Genomic DNA, 20,913 nt, shown 5'->3' with positions numbered 1-20,913 from the left:
ATGGCATTTCTAGGAACCGTGCTGGGCTGTGCCAGTACGTCCAACGAAGGCTACAATTTTTATTTGTAATCCTACACATCTGCAAGACTAGAAGTGAAACCCACATCAAGCTAGGTTTGTTAGCCTCTCCCAACCCGTTTCTAAGCACTCTATGCAGGGAAAGTATATATAACTGAAATTACTTAGAAGAGCCATCAAACACAAGTATTTATAGCCTTTCTATTTTCAGACATTAATCTTGTTTCAACATTTTATTTTCAGGTTCTGGAGTTATGCATGTACTCTGTAGGGAATAAGGGATAAAAAAGACATTGCTTCTCTAATTAATTCATTACCTTCCTGGTTGAAATAAATATAAACAAATCTGGCCTGTTTGTTATGTTTGGCCTGCAGTGGTAAGCCTGGCTGGATGAGAGGCATTATGTCAACATGGTGTTGTTGACTTTCTTGTTGTACTTATGCATTCCAACACCTGGCCAAAAATAAAGGATTTAAAATAAATAAACAAAATAAAAGCTAGTAAGCAAGATATATCCCTATATAAAATCTTTGCAGGACTGAACAAAAGCAGAATCTGAGCTCTACAAGTCCTGCTGCAGTCAGCCAAAAGATTTCTGTTGCAGTGAACTTGTTTTGAGTCAGATCTTGAAGGGTCACAGGAAACTGGGGGCAGCAGACGCAGGGCCAGGCGTTGGTTCAAGGAGGGAACCGTTCAAGCCACTCCCTCAGGATGGAGTTGATGGTGTGGGAGATCCCAGCTCGCTTGCAGAGCAGGAGGAGATGGTAACATGCCCTCAGCTCTCTCAGAGGAGGGGGGATAAGGGAAAAGAGATAGATGAGTGCAGATGGCAAGCCTGGATGTGCTTCTTACCTTTTTGCTTAAGGCAGGAGTTTTAATTTCCAGCATCCCCATATGGTGTGCATAGTATATAGTGTATAGAATGAGAAACTGAGAAAGACTTGTAGCTATCTATACATTGGCATTGATCATGCCTTTAGTCACAAACCCATTTTGTATCACCTAAAACTTTTGTATACCACAGGCTTGTCTTTTTTTAAAGGGTTCTTCCCCTGCCCAAACTTTGTTTTGTTTTTTTTCATTCGGCCCCACGTGATGATTTTAATCTTTGAGTAAGCCTGTAGCTGGCACAGGAAATGAGATGCCTTGCGCTGGTCACCATGGTGGTAGGATTTCAGTAGTAGGGTGTTTCCTCCGGAGAGGAAGAAAATCTTTAATGCAGCCACAGCAGAGCTGTAACTACAGACTTTCTGAGCTGTCTTGAAACCACAAATGCATGCACTGAGGACTACAAAACCTGCCCAAGAAGTTGAGTACACGGTGCCTCTGCAGCACTGAAGTGCTCCACCTTGGTTACATTACTGGCACTTAGCAAATGAGTTACTTCAAAACTAGTTTAAGTCCATTTGATATGTCACTTAAAACTGCAATTATAGGAGTGACTGCAGTGTAAATATTCTCTTTTTTTACTACATTTGTGTCTTCAGGTGTCTGTCAAGCATACCGATATGCTAAAGCTTAGCAGCTGGGACATAGCTCTGTTCTACCAGAAAGTCTCTTAGAAAATAGTCTATAGAAATGCACAGGTTTGAAGAAGTTGTGAGATTGTGTAAAGGTAAAATGGAATAGAGGATAAATTGAAAATCCTGTAAAATCTTGTAAAATTTTCCAGCTAAAGCAGAAAGTTGTCAGTTTTGGCTGCTAGGTTTGTTTGGATCCTTTTTCCCAATTAAGTATTGCCTCAGGTAAGAACGGGTCTTCCTAAAGCTGAAACAAACCTTTTTTAGAAAAAGGGCTATAAATTTAAAATGTTAATTTTGCTGAGACAGCCTAGAGACAGCAGCACAAATAAACCTAACCTAAATGGGTTAAGAAAGCCTAAAATAGTTCTTTCTGAAGAAGGGAAGTCTTCTTGCACAAGACATATGCCAGTATAGACTGGCAGTGTCAATATTCATCTGTAGGGAGTTGGGCTGATTTAAGACTCCAGCAAATGTTTCACATAATTCATAAGAGACATACAATGGGATATTGTTGGAATTGTCTATCAGGGACCCTGCACAGCAGCCAAAGTCCCTGAGGATGACTTCATTGCAGAAACAGTGCCAAGTCACATATAGCACTCATCTCCTATGCTATAGAGCACAGTTGTTCAAAAATCAGAAAAGTAAGGGAGTTAAACACAAGTCATTAATAAACCTACATTATGCACTACATTATGCATACATCCCATTGTCAGCACCAGTCCAGGCACCACAAATATGATAGTACAATAGTATTATGTTATTGAGAGAATTCATTTACAGAATGTATCTCTAGATTTCTCTTGATACTATAGCAGTTGATGATTTTAGGAATACATCTGTTGGAGAACAGCGTTATTACCATATCCACAGTAATCCAGTCCTCTGTCTTTGAAAGGTCTGGCCTGCATGTTGTTTCATTACCTAGAAGGCTCCTTCATTACACGGGAAGGTATTTCATCCTGCTGTGCTTTGGACTTGGGTTGTAGGCTTGCTAACCTCCATGTTGTGGAGCTTATGGGAAATGCATATTCTGTGTCAGATAAGCAGTCACAAACACTGGCAAAGGTCTGAGAGTCAACACCAATAAAGCATCTACAAAGCTCCTAAATAGTTTCTATTTCCTTCCTCCAGTCATTCTACACAGGCATTAACTCTTTCCATTAACTCTTTTCCTCAATGACCATAAGCAAAAGCCAAATTATCAAGGAAAGTTTCAGGTATATTGTGAGTCCGTGTTTGTAATGGAAAGCAGGACACCTTTCCACCTGAAAAATATGGACTCTCCACTCTTCTAGATACTTTCTCGTTTCCTTCTCCAACCATATGCGCCATCTGCTTTATGTGTGTTTAATACTTTTTCTACTCCAGTCCCTCCAGCATACAATTTTATTTTTGATTTTTGCATACTACCAATTTAAATCTAGATCATCTTCCCTCTTCAACCCCATCTGGACAGAGCATATTTATGCTCGGAGATGAAGCATAGAGCTGGCATGTAAAAGCAACTCATCTTAGAAACTCGGTCTTCTCCGCTTTGGGGTGTGCAAGCCACGTCCCCTTCCCTTTGTAAGAAGCTAACTAATCCCAGAGTGGCTAACACAATGTACAGTCAGTTTATGAGACTCATTGGAACCAAGGATTTGGCACAAGAGCTCAAACTGAGGAATCCAGTAAAAACTTGGCCCTCAGCTAGTACTTTTCTGCTTGTCCTGGGCATCTCAAAGGAAGAATTGAACAATTGCAGCACGTAATTAATAATTCCATTGCTGTGTCCTGCCCCTTCCTCAAAAAGAACATCATCATTTCCTGGTATATCATGGCAAGAAAACATTAGGCTATTTATGCTTTGTGTAAGTGATGGAACTGGGGGAGAGAGAAGAATGAAATCACTCCCCAGATTTAATTGTTTTTTGGCTAGAGGAGCCCTTGAAGCAGTTTGCTTTGAAAAAGCTTGGCCAAAAAGAAGTAGTAAATGTGTAACTGACAGGGTTCATTAATGGCATACTAGAATCACTTCTTTTAGCTTTTTCCAAAAGAGAGAATGGATGGATGAATGGATGGATGACTCAAGTTTGAAAAGGTTTGCAATCTCAAAATTTAAAACAGCAATCCCAGACAAATTTGTATGTATGGTTTCCCATTGTAATGTGACAAATGAATGTTCATCCATGCTGTTGACTTCTACCTGTGCTAACAGCTGACTGCAGGGATAACAACTGAGTACTGTTCTTGATAGCAAAGCCAAGACAGCAAAGTCAACAATGTAGCAAAGGACAGAAAGAAAAAGCGTTTTACAAAGCCTCTACTGAAAGCTTGAAGTGACTATAAAGTAAAATCCTTTACTTAAGTTAAAAAGGCTTTATAAAGTGTCCATCATGATCTTTGAGTAGTTCCTTAGGGAAAAAAAGAAGGAAAAAAAAAAAAAAAGAAAAAAGAAAAAAAAAATAGACTATATAGTCATCAAAATGCAATGTGAAATTGTTTGCATGGATACTGAAGGAAGGTATTCCAGAAAATTCATCTTCAAACAAATATTTACAATAGTCTTTTATTCCATTTGTGAGACTCCCTCAAAACAAAAAGCACAGCTATAACTAAAGCCACGTGAACAATTTCCAATATTAGGTATCAGGGTGAGATGTGAACAGTGCTGAAAGAATTTCTCCCCATTCTTTCCTCAGTTCATTTGTGATGAGCTAGGCAAGCTTTGCACCATGGGACGTTAGTTCCACCAGATCAAAGAATCTGAGGCTAGAAGACACATTAGTAAGCATGGGGAGGGTGCAGGGGGAACACGGCACTGACAGAGTCGGCCTTCAGTAAAATGTTGTTTTTCTTGTCAGCAATCGCTAGCTCCTCCAGTTTTGTATCAGTCCACAAGAGTGAACCACGAAGAAGAAGCAACAATAATTAATCTCTGTCATTACCGTATTTTCTCCTGGATGATTTAATGTTTCTTCAAGCTCTGGAAGCATAAAGTGAAGTTCATTTTTTCTCCTCAAGCCTGTCTTTTCTATGGTCCTGTACATCATCTCTTTAAGTATTCAACACATGCCCAAGTATTTATTGAACCTGTTTTTTGTTTGTTTGTTTGTTTGTTTGTTTGTTTTTATTTTCTTTCTTTTTCAATGTAGGATTATGGGGTACTCCCTTTCAGCTAAAAAACACTTCATGTCCTACATCTTCTCTTGCCCCCATTTTCCCCATCTTGCCATGCTGTAATTTAGCTCAGTGCAGCATTCATCTTCTCCTTATTTTTCCACTCAGTCCCTGTTATTTAAGTATTGACATCTTTCTGCTGCTGAATGTGGTACCTTTTCCTCTCTCTCAAAAATGTGAAGACAAGGACTCTGATTATACCATGTTCATTTAATCTGATGTCTTCCTCAGTCTGTGATTTCTGTTGCCCTTTTCACTGCCATCATTTCTCCGTTGTGTGCCTTGTTTTCCTCTGTATGTACAACTATGTGACCATCCAAACACACATTTTCTTATTCCTACCTAATAAAAACAAGTTCTCTAAGTAAAAAGGACTTCCAAGCTTTTAAAAGATGATTGGGTCAAATTAACGGTATTAACATTCTCATTTATATTCAAAATCCTCATGCTCTTCTCTTGTTCTTTTGCTCTCTGAATGAGTTTTGCCTGGTTTGTCTTTGGCAAAATGCAAGCTTCATGAAATAAGGAAGTCAAACAGCTGAAATTTCAAGTTACCTAGCTTTGAACACCCAAATCAAGACTGAGGCACTTGGCACGGTCTGGAAATTAGTTCTGCTTAAAGAGTTTCAGGCTAAGCGTCAAACCTCAAAGCGTGCCATGCCTCTTGTCAGTTTGGAAAATCTTGGCCTTTACGTCCCAGTCATTACTAAAGATACTGTTGAGAGTCATCGGCTGGTGCTGTTGCTATTAAATGCAGTGATTCAGAGTATACAGGTTATCTTTTTTTTTTTTTCCTTATTTTTTAAGGATGGATTACAGTAATCGCTCGACCTATGAGAGAGCTGAAAAACTTCAGTTTCTCTCCACTATGTTGCTAGAATTGTGCATGCTGTTTGAGACAACACGGGACTCAGGCAGAGGGCCATACTGGCTTTGAAAATGCCTACCTGATTTGTTAAAGGAGGGATGAAAGGATACAGAAAATACCCTCTTCTGGCAACTAGAAACCAGAGTAGAGGGGAACTTTATGCACAGCAGTAATAACATCGTGCAACTGGGTGGCATGAGTCATGCTCAGAACACTTCCCTAGTGATGAAAGACTTACCAGTTTCATATAGTTCATTTTACATTAAAATATAATACTGCAGAGAGACGTGGTTAGTTTTGAGTATATAACCTAGTCATTTCCTTGAAAAAATCAGTAGCTACTCACAGACATTCGGTATGTTTTGTAACAATGGCAACTACCGTAGGCAATACAACTTTAAAAATAAATTTCATAAAAGAATTTTCAATGTATTTTTTAAGGCCATAATTAGTCAAGGAAGTCACTCAAAAAGGGAGACAAATGCCCAGACACTTATGTGTTAGCCTCACGGTGTTCCAAAAAACAAAATCAGCTGTTCTCTGGCAGCGTGTAGGGAGAAGCAATCTCTGGGTTCAGAAACAGACGACTTCTCTCTAGGCTCAGAGGGGTTGCCCTCAGCTAGCTTGTCCAAATGCTGAACCAAGGCTACAGGGAGTACTGGCTGTTCTTGGGGGACCCCTGTCACAGCCCCCAGTTAGAGTGAGGGACAGCCCCAGCTGAAGATTTACAACCAGAATTTGCAATTTTTTTATTTTTTATTTTTTTGGAAATGGGAACCTAACACTTTTCTGCTTTCAAAACCTGACATGTCTGAGTCTTCTGAAACCACAGCTGAAGGATGAAGTGCTCTTTTTCACTAGAAGTTGCAGCAGTCACTCAAGTAGCAGGCCACAGGGCTTGCTGTGTCTGCGTATTATGGAGATTCCCTATTCAGTTGCTGCAGGACATTAACACTCTTTCATGTCCTCTTGTTATAGCGAGTCCCTCTTGCACAGAGCATGTTCAATATTCATGGGAGCAGGGGAAGAGCAAAGGAATGCCTCTATAGCCCAGTGCCTTCCAGTCCATGCTCCCAAAAGGATTTAAGGATGCTTTATGGAACTGACAGACAAAGTGATTGCATTTGCATAGCAAGATGTTTTTGGTGGATATTTTATATTTAAGGGTCATTACATACTTTCTGGAAAAAAAAAAAAAAAAAAAAAACACAAGCATTTCATATTGTAAAGCAGAATCTTCACTGAAAGTGCGGAAATCTAAGTCATGAAATGAGTCAAATCTGTTTAGTCCAGGTTTATAATAATAGGAAAGCACATTCAATATTTGGACTAAATTTCTCTAGTTTCTTGCTGTTTAAATCAAACGACTAAAGAAAAATAATGTGAATTTTGTTATTTTCAGTGATATTTTCAGACCAACACCTACTTGTCAGAGAAGTTCTGACTGTTACAAAGAATTTGTCATTCTTAGTGTAACAGATTTTCAGTATAAAGTAGTTTAGCCATCTGCACCCTCTCCCTATGCACACACCTTTTCCTTTTCCCTGTTAATGACAGTTAAGCAACAATTCTTTTTTTTTTTTTTTTTTTTTTTTGCTACACTTATAGGCACTGATTCTGTATTTCATTCTTGGCTGTGAACCAATACATCAATTCTCTGGCCAAAAAAAAAAAATTAAATTAAAATTAAAAATAATTAAAAATGCCAAAACGAATGTAGCAGCATGAACCAAAAGGCTCACAAGAAAAACACAAATTTCATTAATAGACTAGTTTATGAATAATCCCCGACGTGGTATTTAGTGATGCTGTTTGCTGTGTATCCTTCATGTAAGAAGTGGTCAAGATCCTGACTGGCCAGGGTCTCTGAGAGTCCCACGGCACTTTCTTTAAAATTAGGCTGATTACTGTGGTTTTATTGCAGTTCAAACAAGTACACTCCCCATGATTTTTACAGCTATGCTGAGATACCTTTGCTGTCAAGTACTCTGGATATCTTTCTGCATTTCAAGAGCCCAGTTCTTGTTCCCCTTTGGGTTTGGGATGCAAATACAAGCTATGTTTATCACAGCCTTACAAGAAACTTGGAGCTTCCTCCATTTCTGCACCTGTGTTAAATGCCAACCAGCAAAAGGCACTTTAGAGTTTATTGTAAGTCTGACAACTGACAATATCCTAACATTTTTAGGAAAATTTCACAGTGAGAAACAGCAATGAGGCAGGTAGCCAAGAGTACATATGGTAACATTGGCATAAACATATGGAGATTACATTTGAAACAAGGGGGGAGGAGGTCATATTTATTTACCAGAACAAACACCTCCCTGAATTTTAGGGGCAAAGCATTTTCTGAATGAAGGATGACAGTTGCGTGTGTGTGCCATAAAAGGTTTTGTGGAGTAGAAACAAATTGTGGTCTATTAGGAGAAACAGATTGAGCATGGCGCACCTCTAAAAAAACAACAATCTGTTACAACTATTGGCGCTGCTGAGTAAAGCATCTTTACTCCGTGAGGCTGTATGCTATGTGCCGCTTTACTTTTTGCCTGCTCATACAAGGAGCGTGTACTTTTGTGCCAGGACTCACAGAGCCTTATGGCTCAAACTTGATGGCTTGAACAAAGCACTGTCAGAGGACCGAAGAGCCAGCCAGCCTCAGGAAGGCCGAGTGGCCCCTGCCTCCTATTCAGGGCGTGAATGAAGCAGGCTCTAGGCTGGGACTCACACTGCAAGCACTTCAGTAGCTCAACCTTGTCAGCTTCATTGTCACTACTAAGCTTCCATGCACAACGAAGGAAATTACCGACATTTAGACACAAACCCTTACTTCTTGTTGCCATCAAACTAAAGCACTCACACACACAAAACAAACAAACAAACACCACAACCTTTATAAAATATATGGGCTTCAATTCTTCCTGTAAGGTACAATACCTGAAGCAGAATATCTTCACTGTGAATTGGGGTATGAAAATGACCTTACCGTCTGCCCACTGCTTGTGTTCAGGTTTATCAGAATTTCCAGTGCAGACACTTGCTTCTGCAGTTGAACAGAATTAAAAATCAGTGGTAGTTTTGCATCCCACAAGTGCTGAAGGAATACATTACAGATAGCATCTCTACGCTGTATCAGTCACTTCCTATAGCAAAGAGGGAAAATGTGTCACTTATGAGATGTGTCACTGCAGGATTGCTCCCTAGGGAACACGCCTCATGCTTTGGCCAGTCAAGTTTTATACTCTCTAAACGATAGGGGCTTCCATCATCTCCCTTAAATTACTTCTGCATTCATGCTGAAAATGATCTCGGGGAGTGTTCTTACTGCTACTTGGTCTAGTTTTTCCCTGCCACATGCTATGCCCTGTACTACCAACATCACTCTCTACCGCTGGGCAGCCCCACTTTGGTAGCACCAGGATTTTTGCCTGGACTTTGAGGCTATTTGGGGATTGTGTCTAGCGAATAGTTATCATCCAGAGAGGTGCCTTCTGAGGACTCTGATGTGTTGCCTACTGAAATTAAAAGCAAAAGCCTATTAAAAAGCCTTGGCTAAAACCAAGCCTGCTGCTATCCTAGTTGTCACAGGGATTGTGTCCAAAAGCACAGTGAGATCCCACTCGCAGCTATCTCTGTACGGTGCTGGCATCCACACTAAAAACCAGCTCTGGCCTGGGGCCGTGGTTACCCGAGGGCCAGACCCGAGTGGATGGAGGACACGATGAAGTGCTGTGAAGGGAGGACACCACGAAGTGCGTGCGCTGAGGGGGCTGCTGGTGACAAAGGAAGGCAGAAACATTTCATTTTTCTGCCTGTGCTGGACGCCTGGCAGCCCTCTGTGCGGAGTTAGCATCACTCTGCCTTAACCTCCCTGTCTTTCAGGAAGCTAAGAAAGAGGGAAAACCAAAAATATATATATATAAAAAAAAAAAAACGGTTTCTCAGAAAGACTCAGCGCTACGTGTACCGCCCCAGCGCGGGCTCCGGGCTTTCCCTCCCCGCCCTCCAAATCACTGCGGGCTCCAGAGGGGGCGTGGGGGCCCGGGGCAGCCCCGTCCCCCCCGTCGGCAGCCCCGGGCCCCCGGGAGCCGCCCCCCGCCCCGCTTTGTGCCGCCAGGAGCCCCCCGCCCCGTCCCCCCCCCCGGGCCGGGCCGTCCCCTCCCCGCGGGCCGGGCGCGGCCATTGGCGGCGGGCGGCTCGGGGCGGGCCCGGCGCCGCCTCAAAAGATGGGGCCCGGCCGGGGGCCGCCGCCCTTCTCCTCAGAGCCTCGCCGCGCCTCAGCTCCCCGCCGGATTACAAAGCCCGCTTCGTCTCCTTCTCCTTCTCCGCCGCCACCATGAGCATCAGCAGCAAGAACTCCTCGTACCGCCGCATGTTCGGCGGGGGCAGCCGGCCCAGCACGTCGAGCCGCTACGTGGCGAGCAGCAGCAGCCGCTACTCGCTGGGCAGCTCGCTGCGCCCCAGCGCCGCCCGCTTCGTCTCCGCCTCGCCCGGCGGCATCTACGCCACCAAGGCCACCTCGGTGCGGCTGCGGAGCAGCATGCCCCCCATGCGGCTCCACGACGCCGTGGACTTCACGCTGGCCGACGCCATCAACTCGGAGTTCAAGGCGAACCGCACCAACGAGAAGGTGGAGCTGCAGGAGCTCAACGACCGCTTCGCCAACTACATCGACAAGGTGCGCTTCCTGGAGCAGCAGAACAAGATCCTGCTGGCCGAGCTGGAGCAGCTCAAGGGCAAGGGCACGTCCCGCCTGGGCGACCTGTACGAGGAGGAGATGCGGGAGCTGCGCCGGCAGGTGGACCAGCTCACCAACGACAAGGCGCGGGTGGAGGTGGAGCGGGACAACCTGGCCGACGACATCACGAGGCTGAGGGAGAAGTGAGTCGGGTTTTGGGGCCGGAGGGGTGCGTTGGGTGGGCGCGTGGGGAGGGCAGGGCAGGGCGTGCCGTGCCGGGCGGCCCCCTCACCGCTGTCTCGCCGCTTGCAGGTTGCAGGAGGAGATGCTGCAGCGGGAGGAGGCGGAGAACACCCTGCAGTCCTTCAGGCAGGTGGGTGCGGGCCGTGTGGGGTGGCTGGGGGGAGGCCGGGGGGCTGCGGCTCCACACAAAGGAGCCGGCGCGGATCTGAGGCGGAGCCGCCCCTCAGGACCCCAGGAGGGTGGGTGGGTGGGGGGGGGCTTTGTCTGGCTGAAGCCCGGCCCGGGTTACAAAAGCGCTGCGGAATCGCTTGGCGAGCCGATAAAAGAGAAAGGGAGCAGCCATCTGCTCGCTCGGCTGAAGGGTATTAATGGTTTCTATGGGATTCACCCAGGAATGCAGATCGGGGCTTTACAGGCCGGGATAATAGCCCGCTTTGTGTCGGGGGGAGGGCGCGGGGGGCTGCATTCCTACCGGGTGTGTAATGTTTTTGGGGGGGAAAGTGTCCGACGGGTGTGGGGCTGAGGTTTTGTACGAGGTAGAGCGCCCTTTCTGCGAACTGCATCGCTTGGTGCCCTCTCAGAACTGCTTCAAATTTAGCCTCTTGTATCGGCGGTGTCTGATCAGAAACAGGCAATTCGTGCCTGGGGTAAGTTCACAGCAGTCAAGTCCGTATTCGTGTGATGCCTGTTAGGAATGTGGTGTTTCATCCCCTGTGAACCAAGGTGTTAATGTAAGAAACAAGCTGCACTGGAGTTCAGTCTCTGTAAGGAAGCTATGATGTTGGCCGGATAATCTAAAACTCAAGCGATGGCCAGAACCAGCTGTGTAGTGTTAAAAAGTTCTGAGCTCAGGCTTTGATTTGCACAAAAACAGCTTTTAGCTTGGGTTAAGCCTTGTTTGGACTGGGAGATATTTAGGAATGTGCCTTCTCAAAACAAGGTATCTTTCCTAAAACTGCTGCATTGCTAGCACTCCTCCTAGCTGGAGCTGACTGCCCAGTATCTCCAGCACTGACTTAGTCTCAGAGCTCTTTGTAGGCAGTGGTAGATACCAACATTCAGGAAGTCACCATCTGATTCTCAGTATTTCCCTGCCCAAAGCTTCTGACTACACTGTAACTGTGGTCTGAGGGTAGATGTCTCAATCAGGTAGTGTGGAAATTGAGACACCTACTCTCATTTGGCCTGGCAAGTCCACCCATTCTGCCACCATTCTGGGCTCTGAAGTTTGAAACAACCCAAGACACCGTCTTAACTATAGTTGCTCAATTACTAGTGCTAAGTCAATTTAAAGTAGTGTGAAGTTCAATGCAAAACCATTTCTCTTTTTTGTTCTAGAGAATCTAATCTATTCAGATTCATTCAGTCAAAAGTTCCTTTGACTTAAGGCTAACTTAATCTTGCATAAATATTTGGTGCACTTCAAGGCATGTCTACCTCTGTCTCAAACCGATTAAACTTTGTGAAGGCTCCAGGCTTTTAAGCGAGCTTGGCTTTGTGCGTATCCCATGTTCATTATCCACTTCTCTGCGCTGCAGTGAGGGCTCATTCAGAAGCTCAGCCTCCAGCTGGTCTGTGGCAGCAGTGCAGCTTGAACTGTACCCGTTTAACTTCTAAGGTGTAGCTTATGTGTAAGAACTACAGATCAGTCTGAAGCACTAATGCAGTGATGATATAAATAGTACATGCTAATGAGTATGACTTGAACCAGAATAATACTTAATTTTTACTTTTTTACTTACCAGAGAACAGTAGGTTTAACATCAAGATTTTGAAGACTAAGTATGTTTCAGTATAAGTGGTTCCGACATGTGAAATACAGTTCATACAATGCTGGAGCTGAAACACCCTCTTGTGCTTTCCATTGTGGAAAAAAGTGATTATTAAACCATTATGTTCTGGCACTGGAAGGGTGTATAAGCTTAGATTTGGAATGCTTCAGGAGATGCTTCGCTGTTCTGATGATCTTCAAATTTACCTTACTGGAGCAGTTGTTCACTTTCTTTTAAAATACTGAAGTGTACAACTATTTGAACTAGCATGTCCAAAAGCTGGCTACTGTAGACTATTTAACTGAGAGGTGCTGAATTAAAATTCTAGTTTTCTGAAGAAAAGACACATGAATTTTCACATATGCTGTGGGGTGTTCTACGTAAAATAAACATGGAGGTTCAGTGACTTCTCAGAACAAAAGAGGAATTGTAATTAGTGAGAATTACTGCATTAGTGAGAAAGTTACTGCAGCTTTGTCAACTATTCCAGCAGCAAGGAAAAGAACCTGACCCTATGGCAAGACTATAATGGGTCAGCTTCTGGCTGATGAGAGCTTTTTCTGAAATCAGCAAGCACATTCAACCCTCCTATGTGGCTGACATTAAAGAATCTCTTAGGATAAAATCAATACACAGTTCAATTACTTGTATGCATGACTTAAACCCCGCTTGCTCGGGCTATAAATAGCTTATTCATTTATATGGCTCTCTATCCATCTAGGAAATAGGGAATGCATCCAACTGAATGAAAATGAATGTAGTAAAACACATTGCATATTGAATGAGCCTTCAACTTAAGATGCTTTCAATTACAAGTTGCTGAAAGTTCTGTAGTTTTTCAGGTCTAGGAAAAAGTCAGTCTACAGTATTCGTTTTTTTTTTTTTTTTTTAAGATCTTCTGGGAAGTCTTTAAAAGTCTGCCTAATGGTGTAAGCATTAGGTCATAGTCATGTAGCTTCATTCCAGACGGATCTTCAAGTTTTTTGGGGAGGAGAACAAATGATTTAAGGATTTTTTTTTCCTCTGGACTGGAAAACAGAGCCAAGATGAGCTGTGGGTGTACAGCTGGAGTTGGTAGGGAAGTTGCGTCATAACACATCAAGGGGCGTTCTGCTGGGAAAGAACACCAGAGAACTCTTCTGGTGCAAGAACTTAATCCCTGAATGGCAATAATGCAAGGAATGGCTTTCTAGTAGCCTAAAGAAAACAGTTCCATTTTCAAAGGTGCCATACCAGCGAGCACTGCTGATTAAGAATGCTTATGCTCCGGACAAATCCAGAAAGGCTTTGAAGCAGGCTGTGAAAACCTGGGACTTAGGCTAATACCGTAGGAGCACAAGCATGCAGCTGGTATGAAAGGATCGGTCTTCCCCTTTACAAATGAATTGTTTTACTTCCATGTTTAAAATGTAAAAAGTTACCAATCAATGGTTAGGTGTCAGTTATGTTTTGAACGAATTCAAGCTGCTCCCACGTAACATTTATGACATATCTTCTGTTGTGCCTTAAATGAATTTTTGCCGTTGATTAAGACTATCTCCGTCCAGCAAAAGGTGGAGTCTTTGCCAGCTAACTTGAGGGTGTAGGCAGCAATGACTAACTCAATTTGTGTTTTGTCCTCATACCTTCTTTTTCTCAGGGGAGATCTGGCGAACTACTTGTGGTAGTGCTGGCCTGCAGTTCCTACATATTTTTCTAGCTTTAGCCATGTTTTCAAGCTGTGGTCTGTGGACCCAAGGGGCTGTACAGTTGGCTACTGAGGAGTCCATAGGAGATAAACAAGAAGTTAAGCTCCCTGCTAGGCATTTGGGCACATGGGTTACACTTTGAAGCCCCACTGGAAAGGTGGAAGCCTAAAAATTGAAAGACGAACTTGTTGTTTTCAGTGATGTCAAGCTAAAAGAGCTTAGCACTCACTTGTAACCTAGGTATGTGCTGTATCTTTGAGCAGGGTTTACATCCACCATGATCTGTGTGCTCTTGGTTGTGGTTAGCAATGCCATAGCAAAGGTGACATCTTCATATACTGTGTAGCTACCAAAGTTGTGATAAAGGTGCATATAATCGTTTCTGAGGCTGAGGTAGGAGTTGGCAAAAAGGTGGAGGTTTTTCGCTAGTCTTGATTTCATCTTGTCTTGCCAAGGAACTTGGATGTAGGAAGAGTCTGTGTGCTACTGAACTTGCCATAGAAGATTCCATGATAAGACAGTTCTGTAAGATTGCTAATTGGTCTTCTCTCTCTCATCAGGATGTTGACAATGCCTCTCTGGCACGCCTTGATCTTGAGCGCAAAGTTGAGTCCCTGCAAGAAGAGATTGTCTTCTTGAAGAAGCTTCATGATGAGGTAAGCTGAACAATGAGGTCTGTGATTGTGTGCTGTTGGTCAAGTGGGCGAGCAAACTCTTTGCTGGTTCTGGCCCAGGGTCCTAACCTATATGTTGTGTATATTGTTAGATATTAACCGAGTGTCTGTTTCTCTCTAAGGAAATCCGAGAACTGCAGGCCCAACTCCAGGAACAGCACATCCAGATCGATATGGATGTTTCCAAGCCTGATCTTACTGCTGCCCTGCGTGATGTTCGCCAACAGTACGAAAGCGTTGCTGCTAAGAATCTTCAGGAAGCTGAAGAGTGGTACAAGTCCAAAGTAAGTAAAATCTGTTGCTGGATTGTTCAGATCCAGCAGGCACTCAAATCAACTTCAGCTAACAGCTTTGCTGTTTGTTTTGGACACTAGTACAGCTATGGAACAGGGTAGTCTTTAAACTCCTGGTCTGTGAAGAGCTGGAAAAAAATCAATGTTTGCTGTAAACACAGCATTAAACTAAAGGGTGTATATTTCTATTCTGGTAGCTGGAGGCAGCTGTTGATGATATACTGGAGAAAAAAATAATGAATGGGTGAAAAGATGATGAAAAGATGGGAGACATTAATAATCCTATAGAAATAGGAAGACATTTTATGTGTAATGTTGAACTGTTTCAGGTGTTAGGACTTGAAATAGTTTCAGCTGCCTCCAAATTGTGTCCAAAAATAGTCTGTTAAACCATTTCTGTTGAAGTGTTTTGCTAACCAAACTGGGGATTTCCACAGTTTGCAGATCTCTCTGAAGCTGCTAACAGGAACAATGATGCCCTGCGTCAGGCCAAACAAGAAGCTAATGAATACCGCAGACAGATTCAGTCTCTCACCTGCGAAGTTGATGCCCTTAAAGGAAGCGTAAGTAGAAGACAGTGATTGTCAGGATGTTCTTTCCACTACAGCTTTAAGCACTGTGCTGTAGCTCAATGGATAGATGTGACTACAGCTGATCTCCCATGCAAGACAGCAGCACACCAGTACTCCTGGAAAAAGATGCTTTGGGTTCCATTTGCCTGCATGGGCTACAGTGCACTAGTCAGATTGATACACTGAACTAGTCTGTCTTCGGGTATAAAAAATACAAAAGGAGTTCATACTCTTGCCATAATATTCACTGTTCGTATAATGCTTCCTGAGAGTGTTTATCACTTGTCTGTCAGGTACAGCTGAAGCTATACAAAAAGCCTGAGGCAGTAGTAGGGAAGAGGTGCAGATCTTGCTGTTGCTGGAAGCTGATTGCTTGAAAGGCTGGCTTGAAATAGATCTAACTACATCTGTAAATCCCCTCACTGAGTACTTTGTGTGCTGACTTGTAGTGCAAGTGTTAGACTTACTGTAAGGGTTTGCTTTGCTACCTGGTAGAACAAATGTGGCACACCTCTGATCAAGCAGTAGAATAACACCCTGACTTTTCAAGGGGAGGATAAGGAGACACATCTAGGATGTGCCTGGGCATTTTCAGAAAGGACGCTAATGTAATTCAGCTGTCCTGTTCTTTCTTGAAATCTTACAGGCCTTGAGGGTGGGGAGGAGTGGATGAACTGTAGCAGTGCCTTATCTTGTTATTCTCTTCCAGAATGAATCCCTGGAGCGCCAGATGCGTGAAATGGAGGAGAATTTTGCTCTTGAAGCTGCTAACTACCAAGACACTATTGGCCGTCTGCAGGATGAGATTCAGAACATGAAGGAAGAAATGGCTCGCCATCTTCGTGAGTACCAGGACCTGCTGAATGTAAAGATGGCTCTTGATATTGAGATTGCCACCTACAGAAAACTGCTGGAGGGAGAAGAGAGCAGGTAAAAATCCCATGCAGACACTTCTCTAAACAGTAATTGATAGAAAATAGTCTGTACCAGTGTCTGATTTGATTCTTTTTTTTCTTCAGGATTAACATGCCTATTCCAACCTTTGCTTCTTTGAACCTGAGAGGTAAGCCGCTTCACTTTGTTCATTGCTGGGAGCCTTTTCTTTAGCACAAGTCTTAAATAGTTCATTGAACTCTAGTGTTTGAACTGGTATAAATGCATGTGTATGAATATTCTTACATAAAACTACAATGTTTGCACTTAACCTTGGATGGGAGGAGGTACTTTGTTTCTGGATGCAGGCATTACAAATACTGGTACCTAGCAAGTGATTGCTTTAGATTTCTGCTGAGATTCTTTAGGAGGAATAAGATGAGAATAAGGAAGATGAGTGTTTTGTTTTTTTTCATTCAAAGAGCAGAAGACTTCCCACTATACTAGATTGGGATTCTGAAAGTGCATCCTAAACTGTTATTCCTCATTTCTTCATCTAGATTATTAATAATATATTTTTCTTCTGCAGAAACCAACATTGAGTCTCAGCCAATGGTTGACACTCACTCAAAGAGGACACTTCTAATTAAGACTGTGGAAACTAGAGATGGACAGGTTGGTAGTAACTTCTGGCTTTATTCCTGGGTTTATTCCTAGCATGGCTGGCTACTTTGTACAGTGCTGTAACTTGGGCTGCTGGTCAGTGCAGTGTGTATGTGGTAGTGAGTATTGAGGAGAGCAGCATCTGGGGCAGTCCAAGCTGCATGGTTTTACATGCAGATGTAGCAAATGGATTTTCAAGGAACAGATCACAAAATTCATCTGAGAGTAAAAACTTGAGTAGCTGCCAGTTTGCTGTTTAGAGAGGATTTTAAGTTCAGATGAATTAGCAGTTCTCAGAAGAGACTTCCACCACCACCAGGGAAGAAGTGGCACTAAACCAGAAATACTAACTAGAGGCAAAGCACTGTTTTCAGACCAAGTCAAAGTTTAAATGATTTCTTCACCCCATTAACCAACTAGACCTCCTCATTTATAAGTGATGGTTGATATCTGTTCGTTCATTTCTGTGCTGCTAGTTCCAATTCTAACTCTTCAACTGTCTTGATACTTAAATTCAACACAAGTATTTATCCTTTTCAACAGGTTATTAATGAAACTTCCCAGCACCATGATGACTTGGAGTAAAGCTGAAGTGAAGATGCAAACTTAATGCAGGAGAAATTCTTACCAGCAAGGTTTAAAAAAGTCCATGTCTTAAAGGAAGAAACAGCTTTCAAGTGCCTTTCTGCAGTTTTTCCATGAGCGCAAGATTATTATGCTAGGAAATAGGTCTTAGATCTTGCAAACTGACTCTCCCTGAAGGATTAGAGTTTACAATGGAGTCTAGTTTACAAATAGCAATATCTTGTGCTGCAATACTGTTTTTAAGTATCTGAATTCAATAAAACTGCTTTTTCCAGCACAGTATGAGCAACCTGTCGCTACTTCAATAAATCTTTGGAAAATGGCTCTTGATGTGTTCTAATTTAACTTCATGACTTTCTGCAAAGCCATAACTTAATGCTGGATTTACTATACGGTTGACAGCTCCAGTACTGGTTGTGTGAAATGTTGTTTTTTCAGATTAACTAGATAAACTGTCTTCCCATTTACTGCTTAGGTTTTGGAACCAACTAAAATGGACTATAACTGGCAGATGCATAATGTATTATGATATTTCTTATCAGTTGAATAAAATGATACTTCAAGCTAATAAAAAAATCTTGCTTTCATATACTGTTTTCCTAGTTAACAGGAGCTAAGAATGTTCAAAGTATTTCTAACTAGTTTTATAGGGTCTAGTTCTAATAACTGTGAAATGTTGTTCATGCGAGTCCTTATCTGAGACAGCACCTTTGCAAAGCTAACAGCTGACTTGATGCAGTGACTTCATTTTCCAGGAAAGATTAGTTCCCAAAGGCTTGTCAGTGTTACAGAAGCTCAGATGAAGCCTTCAGCTGGAGTGGTGGCTTGCAGTGGTATTTCAGGGGAACCATAGGAGAAACTTTCCCAGCTGTCACTTGATGCCTGCCCTTTATGAAAGAGCCATAATGCTCCATGTTTTCTGCTGAATATCAGCCACAAGGCAGCAGAAGGGGGAAGAGAAAACTCATGTGGCCTGCTATAGTCCTTTTAGAGGGACAAGTGAGAGGCTGAAGTGAACTATTAGAGAAAATTTATTTTGTGTAGTGAGATACTTTTCAAACTAAAACAATTAGAACAGACTACAGAAGTAACTGATTTGTTCTGCATTGCTCTCCCTGTAAAGCTTGCTGTTTACAAACTTCCAGTCAGATCTAATTTTCATGGGGTGAGTAAATGACAATTGGAGTTGATCACTAAGTACGAATAGCATTAGGTGCTAGTTCAGGGTATTGGTGGTAGTTTGAGTACTTGTGAAAATGTCTGTGCGATGTGAACTGATCTGCAGTATTATCAATCCCCCTGCACACACACAAGTTTTTTTTTCCCCAAAAAATATATTGACCAAACAAATACAACTATTGGCTAGTGTGAGGGGGCAGTAGGAGTCCACTTTCTTCATGCTGTTGTCTGCAGCACTCATTTAGATGTGCAGTAACCAAGGTGCTGAAGAGGAAGATAGCCAGTGACAGGGGCATGCTGAAATACTGTGTGTCCTGGGGATGGAGGTGTCCTGCAATCTGCAGGTAGGTGCCTGGATATGACTGGAGTTTATAACTTTGCACTGCCCAGGGAGAAGTGCTGAAGCTGATCTTCACAGCAGGAAAATGCCTAATCTTTAAAGAGGGGTGTGGTGGTGCTGTCCCTACCCTACTTTTCTCTAGTACAAGTTCAAGAGGACTTCTGTCTCCCAGAAGATGATGGCAGGCCAAGCAGTTTTCCCTGTTCTGCTGCACTTGTGCTGACGCTCAGCAAAAAAGCACAAAATCCAGTAGCCTGGGGTATGTGGCTCGCTGCTTTGGTGCCTCAGGTGCTCACCAGACAGAAAAGTCCTGCAGCTGGTCCTGTGTTCATTCTGGTGATTCTTCCATGCCAAAGGGTCAGAGGTGACTCTCAGGAGAATGCCTGGAGCCGTGCCTCAGCCCCTGCTTGCTGTGAGCACAACAGCATGGTGAATGGTATATTCTCATTAAGAAGTGAGTGAACACAGCCTCCTTATGCCATGGAGATTACAGACACTGGGTTTTTTGCTACATACAAGCATCCAGAACAATAAAAAAGCACAAACGAGCTCTCATGTGAGATGCTTTCTGTGACAGTAGCAGCGCTGAGGATGAGCAATAGCTGATGTTGAACACTTGCTAGACGCTGGTGCCTACAACCTTTAGGGATAAGAGTGCAGCACGGTGCTTATCTGCTGCCTCTGACAGTTTGGGGTACTGAAAAGTCCCCACTTTTGCTCCAGCACTGAGGGAGCACTGGACAGTGGCATCCAGTGGTGTGTGGGCAGGAAGAGCTGGCAAAGGGGGACAGTGGGGGCTACTGGTGGCACTGGGCAGAACCTGCAACACAAAGCAGGTTCTGAAATGCTCTCTTATTGCTGGAGGTTACCTGCATTGTGGTGGTCTCTCAGATGTTGCTTTTCCCCCTGCTGCCAGCTACCCAGCTGATTGCTGTCTGTTGCCTTTGATTTCCTCACCACCTGGATAAAAGAAGTGACTGTATCGAGCCCTGACAGGGAAGCAAAGGAGTTATTCCTGGCTCTTTTGTGCGCAGGGTTACGCATAGCACAGAGAAATATGTGGTAGAGCTTTCAATCCTGGGAATAAATAGAAAAAATAAATAAAAATAAAACCTAGTTGCCAAGGGGATAGGAAGACTGCTGGAAACTATTTCAAAGCCTGTACTGTGTGCAAGCACAAGGGCATTCTCACGGCAGAAAGGAGCGCTGCTGATGCCTGTGTAAACTTCTGGCTGATCTGGGCACGCCAGGCTTGTGCTCGCATATAAGCGCCTTAGTGCTGAGCCAGCAGCTAACCTCAGACCTGTATTTCACATCCTAATAACCTCAGCTGACAGCAGTACGGGCTGGCTCGCCACCACTGGCGGCTGTGCACTTGTCCTACCCTCTAACAGGCATCATGAAGTGGCTCCTGTGAGCTGAGCAGCAGCACCAAAGTGCTGATTTTCCTCCTTCGCTGTTGCAAGTGAAAGTCCCCAGGACACTGTATGATAAGTAATAGAAGTTACTGCTAAAGGCAACATCATTTTGGGGGGTGAATGTTGATTTCTAACAAGGCTTTCTGACAGTCAGTGTCCTTTCCAGTCAACCCTGGCAGAACCGATTTTGCCTGTCGCTTTTACTGCGTTGTGAAACCTTGCACGGTGCATGCCTCCAAGTGTGTGAGCTGTACTCGGAGTAAATAATAGTAATCCTCCAGAAAATCTTGATAATCTTGAGTCCTCATATTTAGTTTGTTTTGCTTCATGTGGCCAGAAGGAACAGAAATCTTCCAAAAGCCATTT

General features: G+C 43.4%; 1 protein-coding gene across 1 annotated transcript; it reads left to right on the top strand.

The window, feature by feature from the left end:
• Window positions 1-9,812: 9,812 nt before the first annotated feature.
• Window positions 9,813-17,935, top strand: VIM (vimentin). The gene is made up of 9 exons (XM_082754877.1): window positions 9,813-10,450; window positions 10,560-10,620; window positions 14,511-14,606; window positions 14,747-14,908; window positions 15,355-15,480; window positions 16,199-16,419; window positions 16,509-16,552; window positions 16,952-17,037; window positions 17,569-17,935. Exons 1-9 carry the CDS (start codon window positions 9,906-9,908, stop codon window positions 17,608-17,610), a joined length of 1,383 nt encoding a protein of 460 aa, XP_082611003.1. The 5' UTR covers window positions 9,813-9,905; the 3' UTR covers window positions 17,611-17,935.
• Window positions 17,936-20,913: the final 2,978 nt, after the last annotated feature.

This window comes from Aythya marila, assembly GCF_965140915.1.
Source record: "Aythya marila genome assembly, chromosome: 2".
NCBI classification, from domain to species: Eukaryota; Metazoa; Chordata; class Aves; order Anseriformes; family Anatidae; genus Aythya; species Aythya marila.
Note: the sequence above shows the minus strand (reverse complement) of the source record. Positions and strands in the feature narration are given on the sequence as shown.

Excerpts from the sequence above, each read along its gene's own strand:
- VIM (XM_082754877.1), top strand. The coding sequence starts at position 9,906 with ATGAGCATCAGCAGCAAGAACTCCTCGTACCGCCGCATGTTCGGCGGG. Across the intron at positions 10,621-14,510 it reads CCCTGCAGTCCTTCAGGCAG|GATGTTGACAATGCCTCTCT; the intron begins GTGGGTGCGGGC and ends CTCTCTCATCAG. Across the intron at positions 15,481-16,198 it reads TTGATGCCCTTAAAGGAAGC|AATGAATCCCTGGAGCGCCA; the intron begins GTAAGTAGAAGA and ends ATTCTCTTCCAG.